The sequence below is a fragment of the Haliotis cracherodii genome, unplaced genomic scaffold (genome assembly GCF_022045235.1).
Source record: "Haliotis cracherodii isolate W230 unplaced genomic scaffold, xgHalCrac1.p SCAF_9, whole genome shotgun sequence".
Classification (NCBI taxonomy): Eukaryota; Metazoa; Mollusca; class Gastropoda; order Lepetellida; family Haliotidae; genus Haliotis; species Haliotis cracherodii.
This window is the reverse complement of record NW_027266343.1, coordinates 51,774,770-51,801,515: the sequence shown is the minus strand read 5'-3', so window position 1 is coordinate 51,801,515 and position 26,746 is coordinate 51,774,770. Positions and strand designations below refer to the sequence as shown.

The following is a 26,746-nucleotide window of genomic DNA, read 5'->3' as shown; positions in this document are numbered from 1 at the left end:
TACAGAACAAAGGCAGTTATTTCTAGTTTCTTACTGACTCTCGAAGATACATTTAATAAAACAATTAATGTGTGTGTGTGTGTGTGTGTGTGTGTGTGTGTGTGTGTGTGTGTGTGTGTGTGTGAGGCAGAAGAAGAATTGTACACCATAAAAATGGCTACGTATGTAGTTGGGGTAGATATGTTGAATGCCCGGCCAGTATGACCTTTGAGTCACTACAGTTGCAGTCATTAAAATGCGTAAAACAGTATTTGAGTGAAAGAAAACACTATAAGTGAGTGAAACAAAAGACCTCAGTACAGGCACACCCAGTCCCCCAACCCCAAGTCTGCATGTATCAATACTCATACCTGCCACATCCTCAACCACTTAACTTACTCACACAATCATCTGACAACATGTTCGCCAACCCTCGTATCACAACGCATGCACGCATGCACGCACGCACACACACACACACACACATACACACACACACACACACACACACACACACACACTCACACACCACATTCTTCTTTCCCCACCATTATGTCTACGTCAGCCATCATGGATCCATGCGCATGCTTTCATACATAATCCATCCTCCCACCATTCCCCAACATCCATCGAACTATAACTATATCCGCCCTCATGTATCGGTATTCGTGCTTTCATACATACATACACCCCCCTACCATTCCCCTACATCCATCGCAGTATAACTATGACTATAACCGCCTTCGTGCATCCGCACTTATGTTCACATTGCATTGCATATGCATCGAATTACACGTTTAAAATATCGTAAATATTTTACAACATGTACATATTATATATCAGCAAACAGAGATTATCATAACGCAATAGATTTCATCCGTCAAAACATCACAGAAAGAGGGACAGCCTGGAATTTTACAATGGCATCTGAATGCACTAAGACGTTCAACTGGTCAGGAGGTGAGAGTTGCCGAAGATTACGGTAAACTTCAGTTACAGATCTCCATTACGAATATCTAAAGTATGAATAAAGATCACAGCTTGCTATGACGTACTTCATGCCTGCAGAATTAGCAATGTCCTTAGCTCTAAATTGTATGTCTAAATGCTTATGTAGACAAAGACCCAAATGTATATAGGCATGACCATATTATATTCTACGCAAATATCACGACATTTAAAAACAAAGCTAGATTGAGTCTTTGAAGGGCATTAAGAACTGATACACACAAGGAAAACTATTTATGGATGTCAACGGAGGAACACTGCGTTTCGGAATATATACTTTCTCCTTAATCAGGTGCATATTATTAAATGCTATGAGGCAGAGAACATATATTTGTACCTGTAAGAACAACAAAAGTAAAAAGATAGCAAAGAAGGGAACGCAACAAGGGAAGCCAACAGATAACTGGCATGGCGCTGATTACCCCGCCTCCCGTTTGCCCATTGTCCATTTCCCATTACCAATCATTCATAAGTTAAGTTTTGGCTTTAATTTGTCCATTGATAATCAACCATCAACGTCTATTATCTCCACCCTAAAAATATGTAGTTTACTGAGAAGGTGGTATCCAAATATAATGTGTGTTACTGTTGACCACTTTCTTAAAGGCATTGTTGGTTCAAAGCTTTCGGTCATAGAAGCCGTGCCATTTTTCTCTTGTCAGAGGAGTACAGAAAGTATACGTCATCTGGACTAACATTTTTGGTTCGGTGGCTGGGTTAGATCGCCAACTTTGTGTTCTTGCGATTGGGTGCCTCACTCACAGTGTGGGTTCAAATCCCGGACAGGGCTCAACCCAAGAAAGTACGAGAATCTGTACTTTACTCAGAAAGTGTTATCCCAATTATAACATTTGTTGTCAAGAAAACACAATAAATGTATATTCGGCTTTGGATGGGTAATGATATCACAGACATATACGGATATTGATGATTACTTGGAGAAGCTTCGTAACGCACGTCTTCTCAATTCAGGGATTGGTAAATCCAAATATGTGTGTGCGCGTGCGTGCGCGCGTGCGTGCGTGCGTAAATGTGGGCCTGTTGGATGTTACATAAAACATTCATCTTGAGCGGGATGGTAGTTCGAGTTGGATTAGCATGTTAACTATATGATCTTCTTTAGGCAGAGAATGCCGCGCATGAATGTATTGATGAAATTCCTAGGTACATGGGGCCTTTTCGTCCCCAGGAATACCCACAGTGGAGACTTCAATGGGGATAGGGTGTACACAATGTGCTACCTGGTAGATTGTGTGTCTCCAGACCGGACAACGTTGGTCTTTGACTGATTGTGGCGTAAAACACACTTATTCATTTACTTATATCGGAAATTGAATGTTCATCTTAATTGTTATTGTTGAACATGTAATATATTTTTAAAGAAATAAAAGAGTGACATAATAACTACAACTTTATGTGAGCGCGAGTAGCTTTTGGGGAATGAGATGAATAAGTCTTATAAAGTTGTAAGCTTCTTCACAACCGTGTAACTATGAATTGACTTTATTGGGTAATCAAAAAAGAGATAGGACCTAAAATAGCCAAATTTCATACGATTTCACTTGTCCACCATCTTGGATGCAAGGCGAAAACATTTCAGCGCGTTTGAAGCCACTGAGAATGCCCCCTGCAGAGTTGGACGAACATTCTGCGGTGGCGCGGCTGAGTTGACCAGAGGCTATCAGCAGTATTTCCTGTCCAGGTTATTTAGGTCAGTTGTTAGCATATGAACTATGATTCTCTTTAGGCAGAAAATGAGGATCCACGATGTTCGACCTGGTAGAAGTGTGTTATCAAACCTCACAGCATTGGTTTTTTGACTGACTGTAGCGTCAAAACAAACTCATTCATTTACTTGAACTGAATGTTCATCTTAATTGCTATGGACAGTCACGGAGCCATGATCCAGAGAACAGGGTGTCATTAGATAGAAATAAACTAAGTAATAATAGGATTACCAGAAAAACGGGGTTTTACATACAAGCCAATAAACTTCGCTCATTAACACCAGGGTAAGTCAGTACAAGATTGAAAACTGCCCCATAATTATGTATGACATGCTTGTCGGGTATTGCTACATATATATGTGAAAACAAAGTTATAAAAATGAAGAGCAAAACTGATGAAAGTTAACAATAAACGTGTATACGTGTTATATCGTCACTGCAAAAATAATGATTGTTTGTCTTTAGTATTAACATTCAAATACGTTATATCTGTATTAGCGATATTGTCTTTGTTCCACCGGTGAGTCAGCGTTAGCCGTACTATCTCGTAGTATAATTGAATTTCTGAAGACATCACGATACAGTTTTTGCGATGCATCACGTCTGCACTAGCGCTTGATAACAGCCTTGTGTTTGGGCGTTTCAGTGGTTTAAATCGCTACTCTTGATATTGTTGATTAAACTTTGATACTATGAACAATAAAATGTTTTGTGAGAGGTTGACTTTAGAACGGTAACATACTAATAGTATATAGGATGACATAAACAGAGCAATGAGAAGTTCGTCCAGATTAGTGTATAGGCAACATTTAATAATTAAAATAATTACATTCAACAACTCCCCTTTTAAGTCCATTTTCCTGACTTATAAGTAAATGCAAGAACAATCGGCCGGAATACAATGTATAGTTCTTGTCCACTTCCATATGACTATATAGCATACAATAAGCTATCGGGTCCCGTTTAGATCGGTTTGGGTGGCAGCCTAGAAAGCCAAAGAATAGTTTCATCTTGGAATCTCCCATATCACTGGGAATCCTCTTCAATTTAAATGGAGTTACTCGTTACGATTCCGAACCTTCACGTGACTGTGTTTATGAACCATTGTCAAATAGTGGTGACATTAAATCTAGGAAACAATACGCGAAATCGCGCATGCACAGAACGGAAAATTTGGTCAAGACATTAAGTAATCCGCATGCGCAGAACGATTGATTTCAGTACTTCCGCTAAGCGCTTCGAGTGGAGCGTCAAACGCGGGCCTGTAATCTAACACGCGGGGACTGACCAATGAAATCTGAGAAGTAGAAATACCGGTAGACGCTGTTGCTTGATTGACAATGTCAATCAAGAAAGGGAGGAGCTTAACGCTATCGTTCTCTCCCAGTAAATTCCGATGTCAAATAACGACGTTATTTGGACGGAAAAACGATGGTTTGAAAACGTCCAAATAACGTCGTTTTTCCGTCCAATGACCATATACGGAAAAAAACGACGTTTTCGTGTTTGCAGTGTTATATTTATATTATAGATGAATATAACGACCAGCACACCACGCCTATGAAGAAGGATGACACGCAATCAACCAAGTAACCAACCATCGGTGCTCATGATATCAATCAGCCCCCGTCATATAGCTGGAGTGCGGCGTTAAACAACAAACCTATTTGCGAAAACCTGATTTCATCACTATTTGATAGTGATTCATAAACATTGTGGGAAAGGGTTTTAACGCCTTTTTTACAACAATATCAGCAACCGATTTGCACTATTTACGACTGTGCTTTACACAAGGAGGACAATGCTTAATGAATTCATAATAAATGAAATGACTGTGAAATTACATCTGCATATGGGGCGTTCAGCTTTAAAGCAAATAAATGGGTTTAACTCCACTTTAAAAGGTATTGTCTGTACAGGAGCGTCATCTTAAGACAAAGCCCACACAGACGCACGTAGTATTCATTAACCAAGGGTCATAATCGGGGCGAATCTTGGATTCGAACCTTCTACAACAGTACTAAAAAATGATATCATTTATTTCCAGTTCAGTTCGGAACGCCGACCATTAGCTCTTCTGGTTTTGCTGCCATGTTAATCATCACCATGGTTACCATCATCCAGGTACCAGGATTTTACTCTGCAACAGCCACTGTAGTAGAGTTACCTCCTCCTCCTGCCCACGCCTTGAACAGAGGGATTACAGTGGACGGAATGACCAGTGCAATCAGCGGCATGCTGGGAGGGGTGTGTTCGAGCGTCGTGTACATTCAGAGCCTCGGGGTGGTCACTGCCACAAAGGTAGGCTAGAGATTAGATGTCATGCCACATCACAATGTGTTTCACTGTAGGAGGCAAATTCAACATTAGTTTTGTAATGATCCCTTAAGAGGATAAAATCAAATTTGGGAGTTTCTTCCAATGATTCTAGCTATCGTTATTCCTGGTCTAGTGCACCAAGGGCTGTCACATCCACATGGATGACTGTCTGAGCTCCGATCTACACCAGAGGCTAATGTTTGAAGGACCCATCCAAACCAGTGGCTAACTGTACGAACACCGATACAAACCAGTGGTGGACATTGTGAATACCGATCCATACCATTGTGTTGTCACTCCACTCATGGCTTACTGTACACAGACTCTGGACATGCACCGTTCTTCCATTCTTCCGAGTACATTCACGACCAGGATATATTACAGACCAGGTGTATTTGTACTCCTCATTTGTATAAATCTGCCCCCGTCAGTATTATAGTCAAGTACAGAGACTACAAGATTTGAAGTTTGGATAAAATCGTTTTGAACATTAGTTCAAAAGATCTTATTATTGGAATCGAAGCCATTTCCAGTGACGAGGGCACTGAGTAGAAATTTCCAGTATCTAGTTAAGGTGGGTTTTTTTATAGTGGGGCACGAATGTGGCTACGCATCTCTCACACAATGTATCTAACGTTACTTACATATTGTACTCTTGTACCAGGGTGAGTGTTTTTGCGTTAATAAATGAATCTGAATCTAACAGTTTGGTCAGTGGTCGTGTCTACATTATAGACTATACTGACAGAGCATCTCGACTGTTTGTTGTTTGAGAAAACGATTAACCTTTGAATTTGAGAGACCGTGATCTAGAGACTTATAGTCACAAGTCATATTTGTGGTCACATTGATATTTATATATTTTTATCTTTGAATTGATATAGTTATTGTTATATATATATATATATGTATCATGTAATACATTATCAAACAAAGTTTGCTATCGTCTTCAAACATGTAAGATTGTTCTTTGATTGGAACCTGATCCCCCCTTAGATGAGAATGAAATGACTAAGCCCACTTAACAACCCATTCCCACAAGATCTGATAGCAAGAAGTCACATTGCATGCATTCCCACATGACTTGATGGGTTTTTGGTTAACAAATTATATCAAGTGGGATAACACCGTCCAAGTACGGTAACATTTGACACTTACTCCGTTAAAGTCACGTGAAGAAACGCTGTGTTCCCACTGTGGCTTTCGGCTGAATGTTGTTTTAGTCACGGATTAGTAGTGAGCTGACTAAAGTCTGTTTCAACTGAACTCTGTTCACTCAGATCGCTCAGCCAGTAGGTCGTACTATGATTACGTGACAGAACAGTGGGTTGAACGTGGAAGCGTTCCATGTGGAACCACTTCGACAATCACGTAGTGGGAAGGCATTCCAAAAATGTAAAATTGTGAGCAAACCATTCCAACGTGAAAATGCATTGACTTGATAAAGAAAGAACAATCGAATGTTGAAATTACACTGTGCCAGTTTTGGGCGGGCAGTTCCACCCGTCCGAGAGAGAAGATGTGTCGTGCCGTGGATGACCGCCTGAACGTCCTGAACACCCGTCTGCTGCGGGGAACATTTCTGCCATTGACCATAGAGATGCTGTTTCCCATCTTGTTGGTGTACCAGTGCTACATATGTCTGTGTGTGCTTTGCTGATATGAGTAATCAATGTATTTTGTGATGTTGGTCAGCTGGCTACTATTTTTTATGAATAAGATATGACTACTGAATGATATGCATGCCATTTTATAATAATTAGATATAACACAATTGGACGAATTAATAATGAAATATAAATACATAACCAGAATTATGCGATGTTGATACAAAAACTATGATAGTTGCCATAACATTTCATTTTTGGCTGCTTAAAGACAACAGGCTATAGACAGAAACAGATTATAATCTAATCGCCTATTGAAAAGCGGATTATCACGGCTGAGTAATATATTTATCTGACCATTAGGATCTGGCAAAGTGAGAACGTTGTCTTACCGACAAATGCTTGTAATCACAGGTTCTATTGTTCCGAAAAGGCAGCCAGCCCGATAATCACCCACTTTGTCATTTCTCACATCACATCAAAGATCGACCTCACTGTCATTGAACCATTTACATTATATTACACAACAGACAGTTAGTTATATGTAACACTTGGCCCGAGATAGGACATATATCACATTACAGCTGAACATGGCGGCCATAGCGTCATAACCTGGCATGTCCATCACTTCTGACAGGCGGAATGCATTTTCAATCAGGATTATCCTCTGCAGGTACACATGAGGACCGTGGCATGGCGAAACCTGATTTAACAGCACCACGTGACAGTCACGTAACGACTGATGACCCGTACGGGTTGCCTTACGTCACCACTTTCATGGACAGGCTCAGGTGCTGTTCTTATTTCCCAGTGTCCCCGACATTTGACAAAGAAATTACGTGTAAACAGTGTCACAAGGGGGTAGAATATGTCGAAGAATAATATTTGAATTGAAGTGACTTTTTTTCCGAAAGACGTATTCTGGTACCTAAACCATAACGGCCAAAGAGGAAAGATGAAGTTCCATGAAGCATAAAATACATTTGTAACAGTTGACAAATCAGTCGGTGAAATAAACATTGATCCTTACACTGACGTCGACAGAACTTGTACTTATCTTAAGTCTTATAAGTATCCAAGTTCTCAACAGCAAAACGATCATTGTTTGACCTTTTGTCTCACGAAATGAATACTTATTTCATCACAATTAAAAATCAGTGACTGCAACGTCCAATCGTAACAGGATCATGACATCATTGTCATTGTGATATCAGCATGTTATACCATTCGTAGTAAATGATCATGAATATCTACGAGCACATTTCCTTGGAATCTGGCAGATACTGGGTCCCTGTTTCCAAAAGCTCGTCTGTTGCAACATAAACTACCGGGCAAAAGAGAGTATTCACTTGAAAAGTGGGTTTGACGAATACAGCCACCGAAACATTGCAAACTTTAAGTCTAACCCTAACCCTAACCCAGATACCCGTATCAAATACATCACCATCGGCATGGGTGTATACTGTGTTGATATTGCAAATCATAGTGCTTACATCGATTTGTGGAACAACTCCCTGCAATCCAGTGTCAGAAAGATAACGTCAACATAGCGCCGGCCTATAAGTGTCTCTCACAGATATACCGTTGGTGTTCCGCGTGAGCACCGATCTACGCCATTACAGTCGGTCACTAATCTGCAGGGTATCAGTGTATACAGTGGAGGGAGTTTGGTTGAACGCCGCTTTGAACAGTATTTTAGTTATATCATAGGATGATGTGGAGGGAAAATTGGTATTATACGTTTACAACTTTGGCCATGGTGTCGAAATGATGAGAGTGGATTGAACCCGATAGGACACGTGAGATAGTCAGTTCTCATGACCTTGACCGATGATAGTGGGTTATAGAAACATGTGGAATGTTCCAGTGACGAGGGCACTGAGTAGAAATTTCCAGTATCTAGTTAGGCTGGGTTTTTTTATAGTGGGACACGAACGTGGCTACGCATCTCTCACACAATGTATCTAATGTTACTTACATATTGTACTCTTGTACCAGGGTGAGTGTTTTTGTGTTAATAAATGAATCTGAATGTAACAGTTTGGTCAGTGGTCGTGTCTACATTATAGACTATACTGACAGAGCATCTCGACTGTTTGGTGTTTGAGAAAACGATTAACCTTTGAATTTGAGAGACCGTGATCTAGAGACTTATAGTCACAAGTCATATTTGTGGTCACATTGATATTTATATATTTTTATCTTTGAATTGATATAGTTATTGTTATATATATATATATGTATCATGTAATACATTATCAAACAAAGTTTGCTATCGTCTTCAAACATGTAAGATTGTTCTTTGATTGGAACCTGAACCCCCCTCAGATGAGAATGAAATGACTAAGCCCACTTAACAACCCATTCCCACAAGATCTGATAGCAAGAAGTCACATTGCATGCATTCCCACATGACCTGATGGGTTTTTGGTTTACAAATTAGATCAAGTGGGATAACACCGTCCCAGTACGGTAACATTTGACACTTACTCCGTTAAAGTCACGTGAAGAAACACTGTGTTCCCACTGTGCCTTTCGGCTGAATGTTGTTTTAGTCACGGATTAGTAGTGAGCTGACTAAAGTCTGTTTCAACTGAACTCTGTTCACTCAGATCGCTCAGCCAGTAGGTCGTACTATGATTACGTGACAGAACAGTGGGTTGAACATGGAAGCGTTCCATGTGGAACCACTTCGACAATCACGTAGTGGGAAGGCATTCCAAAAATGTAAAATTGTGAGCAAACCATTCCAACGTGAAAATGCATTGACTTGATAAAGAAAGAACAATCGAATGTTGAAATTACACTGTGCCAGTTTTGGGCGGGCAGTTCCACCCGTCCGAGGGAGAAGATGTGTCGTGCCATGGATGACCGCCTGAACGTCCTGAACACCCGTCTGCTGCGGGGAACATTTCTGCCATTGACCATAGAGATGCTGTTTCCCATCTTGTTGGTGTACCAGTGCTAAATATGTCTGTGTGTGCTTTGTTGATATGAGTAATCAATGTATTTTGTGATGTTGGTCAGCTGGCTACTATTTTTTATGAATAAGATATGACTACTGAATGATATGCATGCCATTTTATAATAATTTGATATAACATAATTGGACGAATTAATAATGAAATATATATACATAACCAGAATTATGCTATGGTAATAAAGAAATAACGATGATAGTTACTATTACTCTTCATTTTTGGCTGGCTACAGACAATAGGCTATACACAGAAACAATGGTCTAATGGTCTTTTGAAAAGCGGATTATCACGGCTTTAGTTATTTATTTAGTGATTTAATTATCTTAACAATTGGGTCTGGCAAAGCGAGAATGTTGTCTACCCGGGAGATCGACCTTTCTTCATGACAGTATGTTGTTTGTCTATTTGTTATTCCCTAATTTGTATTTACCCACATGCTTGTTTTCACAGCTTCTATTGTTCCGAATTGGCAGCCAGTCCGATAATCACCCGCTTTGTTATTTCTAACATCACAAAGGTTCGCGCTGAACCATTTACTTCATATTACACAACAGACAGTTAGTTATATGTAACACTCGGCCCAAGATCGGACATATATCACATTACCACAGAACATGGAGGACGGTGTGTCATTACCTGGCATGTCTGAAGTAGAGAATTCAGACATCCAGACAGAACGTAGAAAAGGAACTTTTCTCTACCCAGTGGATAAATCTCCTCCCCTCATCTTTCTGCCGCTTCATGGATTACAGGTATGGCATGTTTGTCTCCATTCCACTCGAGTTGTAAATAGAATATACAATAGTTGCGGTTAAGACTTTGGCTTATGCAGGGCACATACAGTGCAGATAAGATAAGATAAGATAAGATAAGATAAGATAAGATTTTCTTTGCGTGCCACGCAGTATAAAAATACATACATTCAAAGTACAAGACAAAATATATAATATACCATCCGATCAAAAATAGCTCAGTTTTATATAAAGAGATTATGCTAGTATCGTTTAGTGAGATACTTGTGGATCAGAAGTGCGGCTAGGGGAATAGCTGGGGTTATTCTGGAGTTAAACTTCTTAGACAAGTATGTATTGGAGAAAACAAATGAGAATAGTCATATCGTAGATCAGAGTAGAATTCACATTCTGTGAGGAAATGTACTTCGTGTTCGACACACTGGCGGTCACATAACCTACATAAACGGAGGTGTATGACTTTATCACTGAGAATCAATGATGACACCTGGTGTTCGCGGAAAGGGTTAGCACGTCCTTCCTTACCGTTAGCACCCACCACTCATAAATTGGCATAAAACGTATGTATTTGTCCTGTCATACCGTGGCCTGCAAAGAAACCAGACACTGAAATGTTTAAAGGCGATTAACATTGCACAATTATTTGTGTTTGCAAGTGTCCATGCGAGTTTTATTTCATTTATTTTACTTCAAAATATGTAATGTTTTCACAATAAGTTCAGTTGCACCTCCAAATCAGAGTCTCGGAGTAGAGGCTAGTTTCTAATGTAAACGTTTTTATCATTTCACAGTTATTTGTGCTTGCATGTATTTCTGTACCAAGGTTAGAAAAATAATAAGGTGCTGTTTTCGCAAGGCAACCGTAGCCGTCTTGCTTGAGGCGAGGTGCCGTTTTCGCCAAATGGTGCCGCTTTTTCTCAGTGACGTCTTGCTGAGGTGCCATTTTAGCTATAACCTATCGGTAGACAAAAAACTCCAGCGACGCAAAAACGATTTGTTTTTTGGAAACTGCAAATGATATGCTATTTTTTTAACGTCTGCTATGCACAAGCGCTATTAACTTCGGGTGAGTATGGTTTTACGAAGGTTACAGCAATATTCCAGCAATATCACGGCGGGGGAACACCAGAAATAGGCTTCACACATAAAATTGCTAACATGTTTGCTAAGAGTAAAACATTCAGTGCCTCCGCAGTTGCTTATTTGTTGCTTTGACATATCTTATTATCTGGACTATTCCATTTTTAAGTCTGAGGTAACGAGCATAAGGATTAGTGTGCACTCAACTGTTTAAAGTGTTGTTATAAGCTGTCTAACTATTGGGACGTCTAACTAATGGAAGGACACCTTGTGCACAGCAATGTATGACAATTACATGAGGGGCTAGTGCTTGAATCCTCTTTGCAACGCAATATTTACGGCCAATTATGTTGTAAATGTTGCATCTCCAAAACAAAACCACAATTCCAGTCATCATCTTTCAAATTCAACTCGTCATCCATCATTTTATTTGTTTTAATGTGCAGGGCATCAGTCCCTTTAACATGGGATACAAATACAAAGCTGTTTACCTTTTCCTGTCTTGACATATCTCACATATGACTTCTTGTTACAGCAATTTGTTCCATCACTCACTACTCTGCAGTTTTCTGTTCACTGATAAGATCACTTCAAATGGAATCACTTATACATTCGATAAATTCCCTCACGTTGCCATTACCATACGATGGACCTGAATGTATGCCCAAAATTTTAGCATTTTAGGATACTCTTTGAGTTTGTTTTCATTTTTTTTGCAATCGAAATTTTGCAATTCACACGTGTCTTAGCGGACATGAATGGCGCCATCATCATTTTCAGATTCTGTTTCTGAGTCTTTCATATTCCCAAAGTGTCGAACGCAAATGGTTTTCTGAGTGTTTAGCTGATACATTGTCTACATTTAGTGAATCAGTTACAGAATGTCGAGGGTCATTTCAAGTTGGTAAACCAGAAAGCTTGATTTATTGGTTATATCCCTTGTTTTGAATTCGCCAATTTAAGCATAAGTTCCTGTGCATAAAGACACTGATCAGCACGGAGGGGACCACATTTGGTGTCCATGGAGTGCTTAATTCTGGCTTATATGTCCAACCACCAAATTTCACAAAGATAGTATCCAGCGAAGAAGTCCAGCAATTCACATATTGTTTTCTAAGTAAACTTTGAGTTAGTCAATGAATACTCTCAAACCACTGACGTAACCAAAATATTCCGAGGATGGGGCTTGAAGCATCTCATCGTTTATTTCTCCGTTCTGGAATAACTCTTGTTGTGGAACACAAATTAAGAAATCTTCCCATAAATATGTTCAAATAACGAGAAAGAACTTTGATTTGACATTTGTAATTACTTGCTAATGATTACACATATCTGTTTCAGGAGGCTATTCTTAGCATTTCTGGAGTATTGTCAGCTTCAGTCATCCTCGCCAATCAGATCGGAGCTGGTGATTTACCGGAAGAGAGATCACAGATCATAAGTCTGTTCCTTTTCACAAGTGGCATTGCGAGTTTATTACAGGTCTGCTTGGGGTGTCGGTATGTAGAGATTACTACACATTTCGTTTACGTGAGAAAGTTTGAAAAATAAAATTCTTATTCTTTTCAGGATTCAATGTATTTAATTTCCCTTGAGACCATTTAAAGCGAATACGCTGACAATAAATTATTTCAGTATTACAAACTCACTTTGTATAAATGGAAATAGACCGTGAGGAGGCTAGTTTAGCGCGGAACTATCAGATTCTTCTATTTGAAGAGATAAAATCACTTCAAGTAAAAAAGATTTCAAAAAGAAAAGTATCCTGGTACTGACAACGTAATACGCGAGTTTTTAAAGAATTAATCAGATATAATTGTCCCACATTAAGAAGTCTTGTTTAATACAAAAACTACACAGTAAAATATTCTTAAAAGTCATCAATAGAAGTGTGGTATTTTGGACTGAATCATTTCAGAAAATAGACGAGGCACAAGCTAGTCTTATAGGGGATAAAAGAATATTTTGTGTTCCATTCCTCAATTCAACGTTATTTATCAAGTAAAGTAGGTAAACTTTATGCCCCTGTCTTAGATTATTCCAAAGCATTGAACTCTGTTAACCGTGTTAAACTTTGGGCCTTGTTGAAATTACGAGAGTAAGCAGCAAGATGTTGAAACTATTATCAAGTATCTATGAACAAATACAGGCTTGCGCTAGGAGTAATGGCAAGTACTCAGAAACTTTTGAATGCAATGTAGGTTTTCGACAAGGATGTATATTAAGTCATTTTCTCTTCACTTTCCTTATAAACGAGCTGGCAGACGAAATACAAAATAATTGCTAAGGTGGTATCCAGCTGTACCCAGATATTGTTGATTTTGTCAACACAAAAAAGACCAAAGCTACTGTATTTATCAAGGAGAGAGAGAGAGAGAGAGAGATGTTTTTATTTGTTTGTTTTTTAAGAGTGAGAGAGAGAGTAAGAGAGATGTTTTCGTTTGTTTGTTTTTTAAGAGAGAGAGAGAGAGAGAGAGAGAGAGAGAGAGAGAGAGAGAGAGAGAGAGAGAGAGAGAGAGAGAGAGAAATTTGGGAGTACATTTTCCTATTAAATTATCTTGGGATCTTCATCCAATACAGGCTGCAACACAAGCGAAGAAAATTCTCTTGTAGGAAACTGAAAAGTCTAAGAAATATTGAGAGTTTAATTTTTTTCTATTTTTAATATTTTTATATATATGGTTTTACTTTAACAACTCGGCTACCCCCCCACACACAAATATATGGGTTTTTTATTTGCTATTTGCTTGTTGTTTAACGCCGCAATATTACAGCTTTATGACGGCGGTCTCTAAATAATCGACTCTGGACCAGACAATCCAATTTGACATCAGGGGCATCGATCCAAGCATTTGGGATACAATGACATGCATCAACCAAGTCAGCGAGCCCCACCACCCAAGTACCATCGGTCTATGGCCTTTCAGTATTTCTGTAATTGATTGTTTATAGATTGATTGATATATTTGATACGTTCATAGTTCTGTTTTTAACCTGAAGTTTACAGTGTTTGTGCAACTGTTTTCAGCGGAGTAACGTTTCGATAACGTTTGCATATTTTTATATCAAATCCAATTTTCAAGTGTATAATTTCCTTGCCCGGCAGTTGACCCTGCAAGCTATAATAACAAAGCATTTTATCTAAAGGAGATATCATGGTGAGTCACACGACGCTTGCTCAAATCGTGTTTGATCAGAGTTACACCATTCAAGGTTTTAGTAAAGTTTTAGAACAATTTGTGGAGGACATTTACAAATGTACAAATCAGTGACCAAAATTATGTCCAGTGCAATTAATTCCCTATTTCTACTTGTAGCATATGTGTTTGCAAAGGTGTTTGTCACGGTGATTACTTGACTTGCATGTGCATGTACAACCTAGATAAGCGTAAGTTGGAAAACATATTTGTCCGTGTGTCCACATTTCACAGATTAGATTTTTTTGGACGATGTCTATCTGAGTACATGCAAACGTTTTCTGACAGACAAAACCAACTATCGATTTCTAGATAATCGCTTGAAAAGATACATATCGTTTGGTCAACTCACCCACATACCGAATCCTCGGCGATGTACATCAGAAGCCTGAAGAATTAATTGGGTTTACCATTACATCATCTTTGTTTAACACCACTTCGCAATGGGAAATTCTTTTTGAAATCAATAAAGACAGTCAATATCAAGATCACCAATAGTGTCGACGAATTTATATGAGGAAGATGAAGTTGTTTGAACACGACTCAGTGATGTATGTAAAATCAGGTTGTTGTGGTTGTTATAAGGTTACAATGCGTCTTAAAAAATGTAACAAATAAAACCGTTTATAGCTGCAATGAGCAGTTGCATTAGACATAGTTTGTGACAGAGAACTTTTAGTTCGAAAGGAATTAATAGATAAAAGACATTACACATTTATCACAAGCGTATTCTTGACATTTCAAATTTATCATTGGATTGGTTCCAGGTTATTGTCCATTAGCTAATGAAACAAGCATATATTTCATTTGTAGCATCCGGAGAGAGTCACAAAGTCAATAGAGAGAATGCAATCTGGCACGTAGGTTTCGGTAAATTTCCGATTACGACACACATGAGTTCATGGTCAGATCTAACTTTTAACGAATCAAAATGAGGTATTGTGACATGTGACGAGGACAGGCGAGGTCCGAACACTGTAAAATGATACCTTCAACATTAGGAGAGGAGAGCGCGGTTTGGAATCGATCGAGTCAAATCCCGATTTTTCCCCATTTTCCCCGAGTTTTCACCATTTAGTGACAAGTCTGGCCAGTCTGATTCTGTCCTGTATTGATAGATGGGCTGAGAGTTAGTAAAACTATGTGAGTATAAAGCTGGTGTTGCGTTTCTTTATTATGCGAGTATTAATGCTGATAGACACAACTTGGAGTAAGCGTCGTTAGACCAATCACTCCTTGACGGAGCCGAGTCGCTGCGGAAAAGGCGAATTGCAAAGTCATGGCGTAATTAACCATGAAGACCAGGAGCGGCAATACTTTTAGTAACTGTAGTAGGGTCGCACTTGACGCCTGAAAGCAGTTACGACATGGTGTTCATATTTTTTTGTAATATTAAAACAGATTCTCACTGATGTGGTTCAGATTTATAGTTCAGTTAAATGATCATTGTGTTGCAGATTACCAGTCATTCAAGGTCCTAACTCGTCATATCTCATTGCAATTGGTGCCATTCTCAGTGCCCCAAGATGGAGTGATGGTAGGTAGCAACTGACCGCATCCCATAATCAGAGCGCTTCATGTCTAGGGAATTTGCGGAGGTAAGGTGCAATGGGGTTAAGGCTTGTGTATAGGACATTCCGCCCGGATTGGCAAAGTCAAAACAAAGTTAATTTGGCTAGGAAGTTCAACCTGAGCTACAGGACTATCAATGATCTGACATCGTTGATTAATCATCAAATAGCCAATTCCCATCCATGATTTACCCACCTAAACTGGAAATGAAGAAGACGAATGAAACCAAATCGTTTGTTTCACATTTAGATCTATGTATAAAGATTCAAAAACTGTGACAGAAACATCTCCACATGACTGTATGACAAGAATGGTGACGTTTACTTCAATAGTAGAGTTTACTTTATGTATAGCAATATTCCAGCAGCAGCATCCTCTGGTGTCTGCAATTCACAACTTTTGAGGAACAATCGAGCATGCTCTTTCTACCAAGATTTCAAAGAGCGTCAGAGTGGTTCAATCAGGGTTTGAACATTCAGTGACTCGGTAAAGCCATCAAAACGTTTTATGGAAGACACATGGAGGACATTTTGTCAGTGACAATAATGATGTCCGATGCAATGCTCTATTTGGACTTGTACCATATGTTCCCGTGTGTTTTCAGGTGAACTTTACTTTGCAAGTGTTTATGACCTGTGTCACCATTGGGGGAGGATGCGCTAACTCCTGGTATTATCACTATTTTAAGGTGATTCATAAATACCTACTCAAGATATATACACAAAGAAAAAAAGTTAAGCACACCCCTATTTCTGAAACATGACAAATGGCAAAAATCATGGCATTGGATGACTGGCCACAGAAGCCATACAATCGACTGCTGTTAACAGAGACTTATATGGAATGGGTTTTGTCGCTGTTATTTCACGTCGTGTTAACTGCATTAATATAGCGGCGTTAATGCACGGGTATGTCTAGTTGTACTAGTTCGGACTAATACCGGTTTTGTAGTGCTAGCCCTCTAGGATACCATGCCCAGGATGCTCCACCCAGTCTACTGACTCAGAGCCATCCAGGTCTTGTCTTATACCCCTAGTCTCTTGCGCCAAGCAGAGTAACAACAAGAACTATCTTTTAACTTTAACCATCCCGCTTCCGGGCAGACGCTTCATCCACAAAATCACAGAGGCGGTTGCAAACTTCAGGATGATGTGGATTTTTAATTGAAATGATCTCTCTCAACAGAATCTCTGGTTCAGGATGAATCTGCGAATGTCACCTCATCTACCTGGAAGATCCGAATGAGAGAGGTACAAGTGATTATTCTCCTCGATTCTTTGAGCTTGGTGAATGGTGAATTCAATGATACAAAACTCGATTTAACATTAACAGAATACACAGAAGTAAGAATGCATATAATACAACAATGTGTCTAATAACTATTAACCATGTATCAGATCCAGGGTAACCTGATGCTGGCGTCTGGAGCTCAGTTCCTTCTGGGAGTCTCGGGAATTCTGGGGTTCCTCCTCCGGTTCATCGGTCCTCTGACAGTGGCTCCAACCGTACTTGTCCTCGGAATTACTCTCTGTCGGTACATGGTACCACTGTGTGAACAACACTGGGGCATAGCCAGCTTGTAAGTAGTCAGGGAGTACTAGGGGTGACACTCTGTCGGTACATGATACCACTGTGTGAACAACACTGGGGCATAGCCAGCTTGTAAGTAGTCAGGGAGTACTAGGGGTGACACTCTGTCGGTACATGATACCACTGTGTGAACAACACTGGGGCATAGCCAGCTTGTAAGTAGTCAGGGAGTACTAGGGGTGACACTCTGTCGGTACATGGTACCACTGTGTGAACAACACTGGGGCATAGCCAGCTTGTAAGTAGTCAGGGAGTACTAGGGGTGACACTCTGTCGGTACATGATACCACTGTGTGAACAACACTGGGGCATAGCCAGCTTGTAAGTAGTCAGGGAGTACTAGGGGTGACACTCTGTCGGTACATGATACCACTGTGTGAACAACACTGGGGCATAGCCAGCTTGTAAGTAGTCAGGGAGTACTAGGGGTGACACTCTGTCGGTACATGATACCACTGTGTGAACAACACTGGGGCATAGCCAGCTTGTAAGTAGTCAGGGAGTACTAGGGGTGACACTCTGTCGGTGCATGATACCACTGTGTGAACAACACTGGGGCATAGCCAGCTTGTAAGTAGTCAGGGAGTACTAGGGGTGACACTCTGTCGGTACATGGTACCACTGTGTGAACAACACTGGGGCATAGCAAGCTTGTAAGTAGTCAGGGAGTACTAGGGGTGACACTCTGTCGGTACATGATACCACTGTGTGAACAACACTGGGGCATAGCCAGCTTGTAAGTAGTCAGGGAGTACTAGGGGTGACACTCTGTCGGTACATGGTACCACTGTGTGAACAACACTGGGGCATAGCCAGCTTGTAAGTAGTCAGGGAGTACTAGGGGAGACACTCTGTCGGTACATGGTACCACTGTGTGAACAACACTGGGGCATAGCCAGCTTGTAAGTAGTCAGGGAGTACTAGGGGTGACACTCTGTCGGTACATGGTACCACTGTGTGAACAACACTGGGGCATAGCCAGCTTGTAAGTAGTCAGGGAGTACTAGGGGTGACACTCTGTCGGTACATGGTACCACTGTGTGAACAACACTGGGGCATAGCCAGCTTGTAAGTAGTCAGGGAGTACTAGGGGTGACACTCTGTCGGTACATGGTACCACTGTGTGAACAACACTGGGGCATAGCCAGCTTGTAAGTAGTCAGGGAGTACTAGGGGTGACACTCTGTCGGTACATGGTACCACTGTGTGAACAACACTGGGGCATAGCCAGCTTGTAAGTAGTCAGGGAGTACTAGGGGTGACACTCTGTCGGTACATGATACCACTGTGTGAACAACACTGGGGCATAGCCAGCTTGTAAGTAGTCAGGGAGTACTGGGGGTGACACTCTGTCGGTACATGATACCACTGTGTGAACAACACTGGGGCATTGCCAGCTTGTAAGTAGTCAGGGAGTACTGGGGGTGACACTCTGTCGGTACATGATACCACTGTGTGAACAACACTGGGGCATTGCCAGCTTGTAAGTAGTCAGGGAGTACTGGGGGTGACACTCTGTCGGTACATGATACCACTGTGTGAACAACACTGGGGCATTGCCAGCTTGTAAGTAGTCAGGGAGTACTGGGGGAGACGCTCTGTCCGTGCATGATACCACTGTGTGAACAACACTGGGGCATAGCCAGCTTGTAAGTAGTCAGGGAGATCTAGGGGTGACACTCTGTCGGTACATGGTACCACTGTGTGAACAACACTGGGGCATTGCCAGCTTGTAAGTAGTCAGGGAGTACTGGGGGTGACACTCTGTCGGTACATGATACCACTGTGTGAACAACACTGGGGCATTGCCAGCTTGTAAGTAGTCAGGGAGTACTGGGGGAGACGCTCTGTCCGTGCATGATACCACTGTGTGAACAACACTGGGGCATAGCCAGCTTGTAAGTAGTCAGGGAGATCTAGGGGTGACACTCTGTCGGTACATGGTACCACTGTGTGAACAACACTGGGGCATTGCCAGCTTGTAAGTAGTCAGGGAGTACTAGGGGTGACACTCTGTCGGTACATGGTACCACTGTGTGAACAACACTGGGGCATAGCCAGCTTGTAAGTAGTCAGGGAGTACTAGGGGTGACACTCTGTCGGTGCATGATACCACTGTGTGAACAACACTAATCAGCTTGTAAGTGGTCAGGGAGTACTAGGGGTGACACTCTGTCGGTACATGGTACCACTGTGTGAACAACACTGGGGCATTGCCAGCTTGTAAGTAGTCAGGGAGTACTAGGGGTGACACTCTGTCGGTGCATGATACCACTGTGTGAACAACACTGGGGCATTGCCAGCTTGTAAGTAGTCAGGGAGTACTAGGGGTGACACTCTGTCGGTGCATGATACCACTGTGTGAACAACACTTGGGCATAGCCAGCTTGTAAGTAGTCAGGGAGTACTAGTTGTGACACTCTGTCCGTGCATGATACCACTGTGTAAACAACACTAGCCAGCTTGTAAGTAGTCAGGGAGTACTAGTTGTGACACTCTGTCCGTGCATGATACCACTGTGTAAACAACACTAGCCAGCTTGTAAGTAGTCAGGGAGTACTAATACTAAATGATAATCAAATATGTTCGAAATTTATATAAGGTTTGTAAAGCTGCTATCCCAAGTTTTGTAAGGCTACTATCCCAAGTAAAATAGCAAATGTTTTCACACATGGAAATACTTGTGTGCTTCTTTACAGTGAAATTGTTTTTGTTGTTTGTAGCATATAAAATAGCACAACTAGTCACAAATTATCAACAAGTAATAACATGTTGAAGTTGTTTACATAGTACACAGTCTACTTATGTCATGAGCACGGGCTTTTTATATACCAATATAGCGTAAACAAGCAATACAATGAATCCTGTTTGAAAATACTAGCTTCCAAACTCATTTTATTATATTCACGTTATTATCCGAAAGCGGCGTTCAACCTCACGCATGAACGCACGCATGTACACAACATCATCCCACCTAGACACCCACCCAGACACCAATGCCGAGCTAATCAAGTGAGGATTAAGATACGGTCATGGTGATTGTGATCACATCGATTACTTATATTCACGGTCGGTATCTTCACAGATCGATCTTGCTCATGTTCGGGTTTTCCATCTTTCTGGCGAACGTCAAACTTCCCTTTCCTGGGTGCAGCAGGGAGAAGAAGTGTCACGTGACTCACTATCCGATATTTCAGCTGAATGCAGTGAGTATATAACTGATGACACAGATTGCCTTTTCACTCGCTTGAATTTCACGAGATATACGAACCCATTTTATAAGCATTATGTAGTGCATTCGTCAGTTAACCCCTCAATGTTTTTAAATCCCATGACTATATTTTTAAATTAGGACCAAACAATGGTAAATCCCATGACTATCTATCTATCTATCTATCTATCTATCTATCTATCTATCTATCTATCTATCTATCTATCTATCTATCTATCTATCTATCTATCTATCTATCATGTCAACAGATTGAGTCTATTTATTGATTGAAGTAAAAGCAAACCATTCATGAAGTTTATGCTTGTCTCTGTCTTCAGGTGGTTCTAGCTATCGGGGTGACTTGGTGTTTGTGTCATGTGCTAACTGTCACAGATGTGTTGTCCAGCAACTCCACTAGCCATGGTCACATGGCCAGAACTGACGTCCGAACAAGCGTCCTCCACGATGCTCCTTGGTGGTATTTCCCACTGCCATGTAAGCACGAGTAAAATCATTGCTCTTCGACGTGAAAACGCATGTCATCATCCTGTACAATATTGAAATATGAAGTGTACTTTACCCAGTCCTTATTTCAAGATTGATTGGATCATCTTGTTTAATTACTCCAGCTATATGACAAATATGTGTAGATATATGTACATAACAAGTCTGGACCAGTAAAATCAGAGTAGTGTTAATCTCTTAGGTAATACAGACAAACAGACAGACAGAAGATTATATTAGGTCAACGACCAAAATAGTACATAAATAACAATGTAACATTTAAGAGCAAAGCATCACATGATCTCCCACCCACCCATCCCCGACACACCATCTTGCCAACCCCGGAGGCATACACTTCTAGATAATGAAATTCTTTACGTTTATTCATTTTGTGATGAACAACTTTGGCCAACATTTAATATGAAGTTTTTCATTGATATTTTGTAATAGTGGGATGCATTTAACAATAGTGCGATTTGCTCTATGGTGATATGATGTACATCCACTACGTATAGATGAATATAACGACCAGCACACCACGCTATGATTTTACACAAGGAGGACAATGCTTAATGAATTCATAATAAATGAAATGACTGTTAAATTACATCTGCATATGGGGCTTTCAGTTTTATCGCAAATAAATGGGTTTAACTACACTTTAAAAGGTATTGTCATTTACAGGAGCGTCATCTTAAGACAAAGCCCACACAGACGCAGGTAGTATTCATTACAAAAACCAAGGGTCATAATCGGGGCGAATCTGGGATTCGAACCTTCTACAACAGTACTAACAAATGATATTTTTTTTATTTCCAGTTCAGTTCGGAACGCCGACCATTAGCTCTTCTGGTTTTGCTGCCATGTTAATCATCACCATGGTTACCATCATCCAGGTACCAGGATTTTACTCTGCAACAGCCACTGTAGTAGAGTTACCTCCCCCTCCTGCCCACGCCTTGAACAGAGGGATTACAGTGGACGGAATGACCAGTGCAATCAGCGGCATGTTGGGAGGGGTGTGTTCGAGCGTCGTGTACATTCAGAGCCTCGGGGTGGTCACTGCCACAAAGGTAGGCTAGAGATTAGATGTCATTCCACATCACAATGTGTTTCACTGTAGGAGGCAAATTCAACATTAGTTTTGTATTGATCCCTTCAGAGGATAAAATCATATTTTAGGCGTTTCGTCCAGTGATTCCAGCTATCGTTATTCCTGGTTTAGTGCACCAAGGGCTGTCACATCCACATGGATGACTGTCTGAGCTCCGATCTACACCAGTGGCTAATGTTTGAAGGACCCATCCAAACCAGTGACTAACTGTACGAACACCGATACAAACCAGTGGTGGACATTGTGAACATCGATCCAAACCAGTGAGCAACATTGTGAACACCGATCCATACCATTGTGTTGTCACTCCACTCACGGCTTACTGTACACAGACTCTGGACATGCACCTCAACAGTGACAATCATTATTAGTGGCATCGTTCTTCCATTCTTCCGAGTACATTCACGACCAGGATATATTACAGACCAGGTGTATTTGTACTCCTCATTTGTATAAATCTATTTCAAAAGATCTTACCAAAAGATCAGATTCCAAACCATTTCAATGCTTGTAGTAAGTACAACTGTCAACAGTGCTGTTTTTTAATGTACGCCGTTTTCTAATCAACAGGTTGCGAGTCGGATGGTGTTTGTGTCAGCTGCCTTGATTCTGATGGTAGGAGGCGTTGTAGGCAAGGTGGGGGCGCTGTTCACAATCATCCCTGACCCTGTGGTGGGCGGGGTCAACTTGGTGGCAACGAGCACCGTGACGGCAGTGGGCGTGTCCATGTTGCACAGAGTCGATCTGTCTTCCTCCAGGAACCTGCTCATCCTGGGGACATCTGTCACACTGGGGATCCTCCTCCCAGACTGGATGGCCGCCAACGGAGACTCTATCAACACAGGTATTACGATCTCATCCACCTGAGAAGTAGCTGTGTAAGGCATGGTTCTCAGATATCATCACGCCATGTTGTAAGCGTGTTGTTTGAAGGTTTGCTAATGTATCCAATGGGGGTTGGTTCAGGCATTTTAAGTGGCAAGCCGTCATGGAATACTTAGCTTCAATCAGGATAATGTATGACAGTAACGTAATAATAACATCGTCACACCGAGACATGATTTCATCCAGAACGAATGTCTAGGTTTCAGGTTCATACTCAGTAAACTGCTCCATTTTTCTGTTGCTGCCCGTCGTGCTGCTGTCGACGGCAATGCTTGTAGATATTTCTTTGTGTTTTAGGCAACGAGGGATTTGATCAAGTGCTGGTGGTGCTGCTGTCAACACCCATGTTTGTGACCATGTTCCTGGGCTGCATCCTGGACAGTATGGCTCCAGGTATAATCTGTCAAATCAGTAAATATCTTTGACGCCGTAGTGAGCAGCATTTAAGATAGACATAAATCAATAGTTAAGATATCGCAGATTTGGACATACTGAAGGTTCCAGGTCAACACTGTCCGGAAAACATGAACGTGTTGTAAAATCAGAGCCTGGCTTCTGATCATTGCCTGAGTTGCCAGTTTTTCACGGTGTAAAGAAGTTGTATTATCCGATATCCACGGACGGTATGAACTCGTTTAGCAATGAAACGAAAATGTCCCGATACTCTTCCCTGATGGTAGGCAATAATCATAGAATACACTAGTTGTAGGTTTCAGTCATAAACATCAGATTCTGCATTTTCTCACACACCTCTTTATTTTGTGATGTATCCAAACAGTCCATACTCAACGTATACCATACGAAGCGGGTTCAAGCTGAAACTATATAAAACAACAAACTTACTTCCATGTCCTCATGTCCGAAACACAGCCAGCTTGTCTTGTCAAAATATAAAATTCACTCCGTAATAAAAATAAAAACCCGGTAAATACGGTAATAACATGCACGCATCACAACACGGTGGTAGCTCTCAATTAATTCTGGCTTTTAACGAACAATATATGTATATGAAAATTATACCCCTTTCATAAATAAATATATCATACATGCATATGCAATGTATTACTTAAAATTCTTGGCAGAATCATAGCGTTGACAACAGCCGTACATCAGGTTATCACTCACAGCGATGCACACTTTCAAATTTCATAATGGCATGGTTGTCGCAAACATCTGCTGCCATCTAGTGATAATTTCCGTCACTGAATATATATAGTCTTTATTCATTAGGTATTGTACGCCACAGACTCAGTATAAAATACAGAGTAGACAGTGAGAGAGAAACATTATAATGCAAAAGTATTTTAGGTGATTTACACAAGACGTAGTGTCATTGCTTCGTAAATGAATACGGATAGATTTTGAATGATTAATACATTATTTGATGCCATTAAAATACATATGCATGGGACCCGTGAAGATTCCGGGATAGAATTATAGGTCTTCAGCAACCCATGCTTGCCGTAAAAGGTGACTATTCTTGTCGTAAAACGCGACTAACGGGATCGGGTGGTCAGGCTCGCTGACTTGATTGATGCATGTCATCGATCCCAATTACGTGGATCGGTGCTCATGATGTCAATCACTGGATTGCCTTGTCCAGACTCGATTATTTACAGACCGCCGTCATATAACTGGCAGACTGCTGAGTGCGGTGTTAAACAACAAACCATCCAACCAACCAACCAACCAACCAACCAACCAAACAAACAAACAAAACATATGTATGGAGGGGTCACTATGTTGCATTTTACGCCCAGTTTTGCGTTTTAGCAGTTAATGGAGACTGCCATTCTCTGACGTTGACGTACGATATTTCTATACTAATGACATGGTTTCCATAGATATAATTTATATTATGGGCACATCACACAGGGGCTTGTAACGTAAAACAGTAAGCTACAAGGTGTATTGTGACAACCAGCGTCAGTGCTATGTTCATTCATGTGTCTCGGAAGAATGACGGTATACATTCTGAGCAGGGGTTCGGCTCCGAATCGAAAAATTACATTTTGAGATTCCGGAGATGCCGTTCACAAAGTACGGTTCTGACTGTTTTCATCTGCCGTATTCGACGTAATAAGCGCTCCGCTATAATAAGCGCCCTGAGAGCGCCCTAGGCTCTTATTCCATCGAATACGGTATGTCATTATGTTCCAATTCCCTGCTAAGAATTTGTATTGGAAAATGAGTTAATCTACATTTATTCATCTCAACTTCATCTCGACTCCGGCCTTTTGCATTTGTGTCTCATTATGCAGCTTCTGTAGTTGCGTGATATAGGGTTATTCACGGTGAACATTCTTGGTTGTGACCACATCTTGCAGCTGCTATGTTTTAAGCTCCATGTCTCTGTACCACAACAATTGTGTTTACGTCACTAATATTCCATCCCTTTCCACAGGCGGAATGCATTCTCAATAAGGCTTTTTCCCTGCAGGTACACTTGAGGAGCGTGGCATGGCGAAACCTGATTTAGCAGCACCGCGTGACGGTCACGTAACGACTGATGACCCGTACAGGTTGCCTTACGTCTCCACTTTCATCGACAGGCTCAGGTGCTGTTCTTATTTCCCAGTGTCCCCGACATTCGACAAAGAAATCACGTGTAAACAGTGTCACAAGGGAGAAAAGTATGCCATGAAATAAAATTTGAATTGAGTGACGTATAACCATTTTCTTCTTGTTCTTGTTAGAGACCGATCATTTGGATATTCTTTGGGTTTTTTAATAAAAATTATGAGCCTGAATTCTTGTTTTTTTAAAAACGCACATCTTGCAACAATGTTATTTTTATAGCAGGTACATTTTTTAACACCTGAAGCATAATTTTGTTTTCAAAAATTGTCTGGGACAATTTATATTTTCGATAAAATTCTAAAGATTTATCCTTAAACTGGCGTCGACAAAACTCGTACTAATCTCAAGTCTTATAAGTATCCAAGTTCGCAACAGCAACATAACCTGCTGGGCAAAAGAGAGTATACACTTGAAAAGTGGGTTTGGCGAAAATAGTACAAACGTTATTAAATCGATACAGGGATGAAAACAGTCGCCGAAACACTGCAACCTTTATGTCTAACCCTATCACAAACCTAACATTAACATTAACCCTAAACCTAACCCTAACACTAGATCCAGATCGATATACATGGGATACCATTCACAATATGTCTCGGTTCATACAGACAACCGAACACCGAAACCAAATTCGCAACAT

General features: G+C 40.8%; 1 protein-coding gene and 1 pseudogene across 1 annotated transcript; both read left to right on the top strand.

Moving 5' to 3' along the window:
* Positions 1-9,608, top strand: part of LOC139451969 (solute carrier family 23 member 2-like) — a 33,140-nt pseudogene extending 23,532 nt beyond the window's left edge.
* A 627-nt stretch (positions 9,609-10,235) lies between these two features.
* LOC139453340 (solute carrier family 23 member 2-like) lies at positions 10,236-26,175 on the top strand. The gene is made up of 11 exons (XM_071235011.1): positions 10,236-10,373; positions 12,795-12,952; positions 16,108-16,187; positions 17,408-17,472; positions 17,620-17,801; positions 20,898-21,018; positions 21,362-21,518; positions 22,347-22,600; positions 23,212-23,485; positions 23,824-23,919; positions 25,967-26,175. The coding sequence occupies exons 1-11, from the start codon at positions 10,236-10,238 to the stop codon at positions 26,173-26,175; spliced, it is 1,734 nt and encodes a 577-aa protein (XP_071091112.1).
* Positions 26,176-26,746: the final 571 nt, after the last annotated feature.